Raw genomic sequence first — 7,500 nt, 5'->3', positions numbered from 1 at the left:
TGATAGACGATGTCATGAATCTACTACATACACAGACAGTGTACTAGTGTATGTACAGTGTCAACTAGTCAGTGCTGGCAACTGAAATCCGACCCCCGAGTGGTGCATTCACGTCACTTCGCAAAGACCCAACACAGAAAACTACGAAAATAATAGATACAGAGAACTCAAACAGTCAAAGCTCTAGTCAATGTGAACGCACAGTACAGTACAGCTGCCAGCACTGTGTAGCATGCACTACACTACAGTCTACACTGTACATGTGTAGCTAGCTAGCTCAAGTAGCTGGATTGCTCATGTCATGTACATGTAGTTTTTTTTCTTCATTTTTTTGATGTGCAATAACATGACATTGTTATTTATAAAGACAGGACAAGTGAATACTTAGTAATTAGTCAGTCCATTGTTCATGATGATCTCCGACGGTTACCTTGGTTACGTCGGCAAGCGAGCCTCCGCCACTAGCACTGCCAAAGCAGCGTGGGCTCCGCAGGAGGGTGCAAATTTCAAACTAAAATTTAAACGCCTACAACCGCGAATGCACATGATACAGGATTTCAGAAGGCTGAAGGAAATCCTGCATCTAACAAATGCCATAACATGAGAGAACAAAATGTACATGTAGTGCAGTGTCCCACGTCACGTCGCAGGCACAGACTGTGTGGAGTACTCCCGAGTAGCGCATCGCATGCCCCCCCCCCCCCCCCCCCCCTGGCATGGGCCTTTGTAGGACGACCCCAATACACATGATGATCGTACAATGACTATTGTAGTCGACGCCACATAACGAACTCGCCTACTGTAACTAGTGCCGGTTTCACTCTCTTTTCTCTAATACTCTTAGGGACCATCGCAAAAGTTCGCAGAAGCCCCTGAAACGAAGAGCATACGTTTGGGGGGGGGGAGTCGTGTCGAAAATCGCAAACCGGGCTTCAATTCAAAAAAGTATTGACGACATGTAGGAGCTGATATAATAATCTTTATTTCAGGATTACCCAAAGGCTAACATTAGACATCCTTAGCAAAAGTACGATAACGCTAACTTTTACGGTACTCACTCCCAGCCGTGACAAAAGACGTTATCGGATAACGGAAAAACGTTACAGAGCTCAAAATAACGGGCCGACGTTCGTTATGGAAATTCTGCAAAAAAATGCAAAAACTCGCATTTTTTTGTAACTGGCGGGAGATAAAAAGCACGTCGACGTACAGATCGAGATGAGATCGAGAGTCGAGATTGCTTCCTCTTGTGACACTTAGCTTTTTGGCGAGTTTTGCCTTTCAGTTGACAATTTCTGCGTCCTCTGCTTCGTGCCGTTCTCCCTCTATCCCATCTGGGAAACAAAGGACCAGTTCCGCGGCACTCCTGAGGAAGAAATTCATCGGCCTCTCCCAGACGTGCTGGAGCTGGAGAACCCTTACAGTCTTCGGTGCTGCGTTTAGGAAAGGGTTTCCAAGGACCTGGGAACATCGAAAACTCATGTTCGCCGTGCTTTTGCTATTCCAGAGTAAAAGACCTCGCCAAGGTATTCTTTCGGAACGACAGCAAACTAATCCCTGGTTCAAAATTTTGAATTTCCCGCATCTGTTTCCACGAAAATTCATATCGCCATGGTTGTCACGACTACTTCGTCTCAACTATAACGTACTTTGTGCTAAGGGAAAAGTCAGCTTGAACGATCCGAAGTACGGAAAGGTTTGCGTTTACGTTAGCGTTTTTTTAGCTAAGGATATCTATTATAGATTAGGCCGAGTAAAAAAAATTACTAGATGATCGTCCTTTTTTTTGGAAAAATCGGGGAGGGCGGGAGGATTTTATTTTTATTTTTTTACTTTTTACCCTCTCATGCACACAGTGTACACAACAACATCAAGGTTTTTTTTCTCTTTTTTTCTTTTTTTTTCTTTTTTTCTTTTTCTTTCTTCAGCAGATCGATACTGACGTTGTGATATACTAGTAGTATGTGGTCCATATAGTAAAACTCACGATTTAAAAAATAAAATATTTCTTGGGGCGCTGACAAAAACTGGGGCGGACGGGGACGATCATCTAGCTTTTTTTTTTACTTGGCCTTAGCATGCCATCACAGCCGGCGTAGATATCGCTTGTCAGGACGCGTAGTCCATTCATGCAACTGCGCGTGTCGCGTAGCTGGCTGCCTGTACACTGTGTGTAGTCTAGTACCAAGAGTCCATAAAACGCGTGGTTTATGGACTCTTGCTAGTACTAGTACTAGCAGGGGTTCATAGGGTTTATGAACCCCTGCTGTGTAGTATTATTATAATAATTATTATGTGTGCAGCATCCAAGTGAAATAATGAAGCCCATACTGTGACTGTCGTTTCGTTTGAGGGGGGAGGGAGGGGGGTCAGGCCCGAAACTCACGGTCTTCGTTTCGGGGGCTTCTGCGAACTTTTGCGATGGTCCCTTAGTTTACTCCCATTGATTTTCGCTATACCTAAGCAGTCAAATATTCCTGCATATTTCAATCCTTAGCGCTATATTGACTACTAATGGGTTGCGCAGTTGAACGGCGTCTAGTGCAGTAGTGGAGCATGGTCATTGTATGAGTAGGTGATGGTGCAACGACTGTAGTCGTGAAAGTCCAAACACCCTGCCTTTTGACGCCGGGCAGTATTTTTTTGCGCAACAGATACAGATTGGGAATCTCATTAATTTTTACTTCCCATCTCTATAAACATTCAATGGTCATGTGATACTACTAATACGGTATTATAGTCTGGGATGATGGGATCCATCTCTCACTTGACCATACAGGGAAGCTATGAAAGTATGTGTTTGTTCCAGCTTCCCACCCCCCCCCCCCCCCCTTCCTGCATCAATGGGTCACATGACCACCAACGGGGTCACATGATCATTCATAGGGTTTATGAACCCCTGCTGTGTAGTATTATTATAATAATTATTATGTGTGCAGCATCCAAGTGAAATAATGAAGCCCATACTGTGACTGTCGTTTCGTTTGAGGGGGGAGGGAGGGGGGTCAGGCCCGAAACTCACGGTCTTCGTTTCGGGGGCTTCTGCGAACTTTTGCGATGGTCCCTTAGTTTACTCCCATTGATTTTCGCTATACCTAAGCAGTCAAATATTCCTGCATATTTCAATCCTTAGCGCTATATTGACTACTAATGGGTTGCGCAGTTGAACGGCGTCTAGTGCAGTAGTGGAGCATGGTCATTGTATGAGTAGGTGATGGTGCAACGACTGTAGTCGTGAAAGTCCAAACACCCTGCCTTTTGACGCCGGGCAGTATTTTTTTGCGCAACAGATACAGATTGGGAATCTCATTAATTTTTACTTCCCATCTCTATAAACATTCAATGGTCATGTGATACTACTAATACGGTATTATAGTCTGGGATGATGGGATCCATCTCTCACTTGACCATACAGGGAAGCTATGAAAGTATGTGTTTGTTCCAGCTTCCCACCCCCCCCCCCCTTCCTGCATCAATGGGTCACATGACCACCAACGGGGTCACATGATCATTCATGGATCACATGATCATCAACGGGGTCACATGATCACGGTGGGCCGCGTCGTTGGCTCCACTGTCCACACCACATGCACACCTTCAACCCACATTCAGCAGCATGAGAAATATTGTGGAACCACTCTTGATGATATCTGTTCTATGAACATTGTCCATCCTCAACAGATGGTCCCTCATGAGCCATCAGCAGGGAGAATCCATTAAAAAATTTAAAAAAAGCCCATGAGATCGGAGGACCTCGAGGGGGCAGTAATGCAGGCGAGTTAAAAAGTGTGTTGCAAATATGGTATAGGCCAGAAGGAAGGCAACTGTGTGCATGTACACGCACGCACACACATACACACGCACGAACACACGCACGCGTCGCCAAAACAAGGATGCAAAACGTGCTAGCCTAGCCTGAGCACTTGCTTGCCCATGGTCCATTGGCTGGGAATACGAAGTGAAAAGACCAAACAAAGTAGAAATGTACCTACTAACCTATCTGTTCATTGTCAATGTACAGTGAAATGAGTATAGGCGAGAGCTGAGACTAGATAGGAGGGTGCAGGTGGCAGCAAAAGAGTTCACGGTGCTTAGAAAAGAAAAAAAGTCTTTGTCATAAAAACAGGACGGAGCAACATGAACATCCAGTGCCATGCACTCGCACAGGCACACGCACGGTTCTGGCAAAACCCACATGTGTGGGACTGGTGCGTGACATTGGCAAGGCAAAGCAAGCTGCTCATATTCATCAACATGCTGTGTTCTGGCATGCTCGAATAGCTCTCAGTGCTGCATGCACACAGATCCGGGAATCAAGGCTTATACATGGGCTAAGAGTGCGGCTAGATGAGTCGGTGCAGTGGTGTGCACTGCATTTCTTGAGCTGCGCTGCAAGTTGCGAGCATGCTGCCAGCGAGCTTACAGCTACTACATGTGGATGTACTATCAATATAGCTCTATCTGTCGGTTTCATTATCTCTCTCCCCTCTCCTCTCTCTCCCCTCTCCTCTCTCTCTCTCTCTCTCTCTCTCTCTCTCTCTCTCTCTCTCTCTCTCTCTCTCTCTCTCTCTCTCTCTCTCTCTCTCTCTCTCTCTCTCTCTCTCTCTCTCTCTCTCTCTCTCTCTCTCTCTCTCTCTCTCTCTCTCTCTCTCTCTCTCTCTCTCTCTCTCACACACACACACACACACACACACACACACACACACGCACGCACACACACATTCGAAAGTGCTTGCGAGTGCACATACACGCACACGCCTGCGAGTGCACATGCACGCACACACCTGCACACACAACACACACCAGAGTTGTCACTCAGCTAGCTGTTCATTTGGTAACGCGCCGTTTGTCAGCGAAAACTAATCTCGCTGGTGTCGTCGTTTTAGCTGCTCGATTCGTTTCTGCAATCGCTCGTTTTCCACCTCCAGTTCTTCGGCTTGGTTTTTAGCTTGTCGCATCTAGAGTTATCAACACACGCACGATCACACACACACACACACACACGCGCGCGCACGCGCGCGCGCGCACACACACACAACGCACACACTCGAGGACGCACGCATACACACCATGGACGATGAATTCTAGTAAGAAGCAGTATTATGACAGCACTGCAGGCATATGGGATACGAGCTTGCTCCACAATCTACAACTGCAGTGAAAACCGCATTGCAATGTGAGCTGCACAAACCAAGTCACAACCCCGCTCTAAGTCTAGGACCATACATGTTTTCATAAGTATACACACACACACACATACCATCATACATCCACCAATCCACACACATACACACACACACACTGAGGCAGCGCACCTTAATCTGCTAAAGTGCCCAATGCCGGTCATAGGCAGAGTGCATGAACCAGGACATTCTGAGTCACAACAACAAGAGCGCATGAACCAGGACATTCTCCATCATAACAACAAGAGTGCATGAACCAGGACATTCTCCATCATAACAAGATAAGACTTTACTTTCCGTCGTGTATCGCATGTGTAAGTCTAGATAGAACGCATGTCGACGGTAATCAAGAACATACCTCACGTTGTAACTTGCGCCGTTCCAGCTTCAGTTCGTCCTCCATTGCCTCCTGCGAGTGTAATACAACATGAAGAACAACGTGAAGTGAGATATAGACCTTGACCTTGGGAAAGGAAGTGGAGCCAGACAGTGTTGGATGAAAGAGGGGCCTCGGCTGCTAAGCAAATTGCTCCAAAAGGTTGACCAAAACAATACCTCAACTTGCTCTGACATCTAGTGGTAGGGAATAACGGAACGGTAGCCCGGCAGGATCCTATATCTGCCAATAGGTCAACGAAGAACTGTACTTTCCGGAGTATATGCCTCACTTTCCACACCAGTGATCACCCGAAAAAAAGTCCGGATCGGCTTATACTAAGATGGTCTGATTAACCGTGATGAACCGTGATGAATAGGGTGAATAGGGTGGATGTCTGTATTTCGTGACAAAAAATCTGGGTGTGACTTGTACTCAGAATATATTTTGCCAGGGAAAAGCTAGGCTTGAATTGTAGTGAATTGTCCCATTTTCCAAAGATCGGAGTGCAAGATGGGGCAAGAGGCGATCCATCAGCAATTCTCAGCATCCGAAGAAGTTTCGTAAGAGCTGCACAAACATCATCCGGACTATCTTTAAAACTTCTTCATCCATCAGCTATTAGTACTTAAACTTGAGCTGGCCTTGTACTGATTTGTCACAGGGAGCGAAAAGCCTTTATCAGCAAACTTGGAGTAGCTTAAAGTTGTTGCTGGATTGACAAAGGAGATTTTGCTGAAAAATTCATGCAGTGGTGGTGGTGAGCGTTACGGTTCTGGGGGGGGGGGGGGGGGGGTCAATGCGCCCACACACACCAGGACAGCATCCCGGAACACATTGTGCCTGCGAAAGGGCAAGGGTTAAGAACACGTGCAACTACTTACAGACTCCTCTTGCAGGCCCTTTAAGCGCTTGACTTGGGCTTCCAGCATGTCCACCTGGACAGGAGAAAGAACAAAGGGACAAGGCAACACAAGAGAGAGATACGTGGTGGTAGGCAACAATTAGCACACGACTGTTGTTGACTGCATCTTAGATCGTGAATTTAAAGCAAGCAAGAAAAGAGCAGGATATACGAAGTATGTGAAAACCACAGTACAGGTACTTGAAGTGCTTGTTTCAACCTCCTCAGGTCTCATCAGCCGAGCTCAAAGTCTCCGGCCGACCCGATTTCAAGAAGAACGTTTTTTGAACAACTTGGTAATTTAAACCCTCTCCTCAAAGCATCAAGGTCAGAGAGCTCTACCCGAGCTTGGTGATGTCTGCACCAGGGCAGATGCTGGGAGCAGCCAGAAAGAGGACTCGACCAAGTCGAGGCGAGGGTGCCAAATATGGTTCTACATGTAAGTGCCATAGAGTCGGTACCAGAAAAATCCCGACAAAAAATGGTGGTACCAGAAAAATCCCGACAAAAAATGGTGGTACCAGAAAAATCCCGACAAAAAAATGGTTGCCTGTCCAGGCCACACAGCCAAACACTCTACTTGACCCTACAGTAAAACCTGGTTTAAGCGACCACCCCACGGTGCAAGCAAAAGCGGTCGTTAAAGCCAGATGGTCTTTAGAACCAGGTCCCACTGTGTCTGTGTAGAACTGTCGGCGCATGGAAAAACGGTCGTTAAGAGCAGGTGGTCGCTTACACCAGGTTTTACTCTACTACGAATCAAACACGGCGACAACCACGAGGAATTTGCTGGGATGCTACGGGACAGCCTGTAATTGGTCCGATAACAGGAGAGTTTCGGAACGTTGAACAAGGCCTATTAACATACACATGGTAGCAAGTCAGACCAAACTGATGCAGTATGACACAACATAAGCTGAACATGAAGCTGGAACACTGCTGGGAAGACATATCGGAAACTGAGTGTAGTGAACAAACCATCACGAAACAGATTCCCGTCTGCATCTTTCCCTCAAACCTGTGGAAACAGAGGCTGC

General features: G+C 46.5%; 1 protein-coding gene across 1 annotated transcript in view; it reads right to left on the bottom strand.

The window, feature by feature from the left end:
• Nucleotides 1-3,624: 3,624 nt before the first annotated feature.
• LOC135812309 (leucine-rich repeat flightless-interacting protein 2-like) overlaps nucleotides 3,625-7,500 on the bottom strand; it is an 18,990-nt gene continuing 15,114 nt past the window's right edge. Inside the window, exons 10-12 of the mRNA XM_065325688.1 lie at nucleotides 6,444-6,497; nucleotides 5,542-5,592; nucleotides 3,625-4,958 (exon numbers count right to left, since the gene is read on the bottom strand). Of these exons, the coding sequence (XP_065181760.1) occupies nucleotides 4,860-4,958; nucleotides 5,542-5,592; nucleotides 6,444-6,497 (204 nt within the window). The 3' untranslated portion in view covers nucleotides 3,625-4,859. The remainder of the gene's footprint in view (nucleotides 4,959-5,541; nucleotides 5,593-6,443; nucleotides 6,498-7,500) is intronic.

Source organism: Sycon ciliatum, chromosome 3, assembly GCF_964019385.1.
Source record: "Sycon ciliatum chromosome 3, ocSycCili1.1, whole genome shotgun sequence".
Lineage (NCBI taxonomy): Eukaryota > Metazoa > Porifera > Calcarea > Leucosolenida > Sycettidae > Sycon > Sycon ciliatum.
The sequence above is the reverse complement of the archived record's forward strand: the minus strand, read 5'-3'. Positions and strand labels throughout refer to the sequence as shown.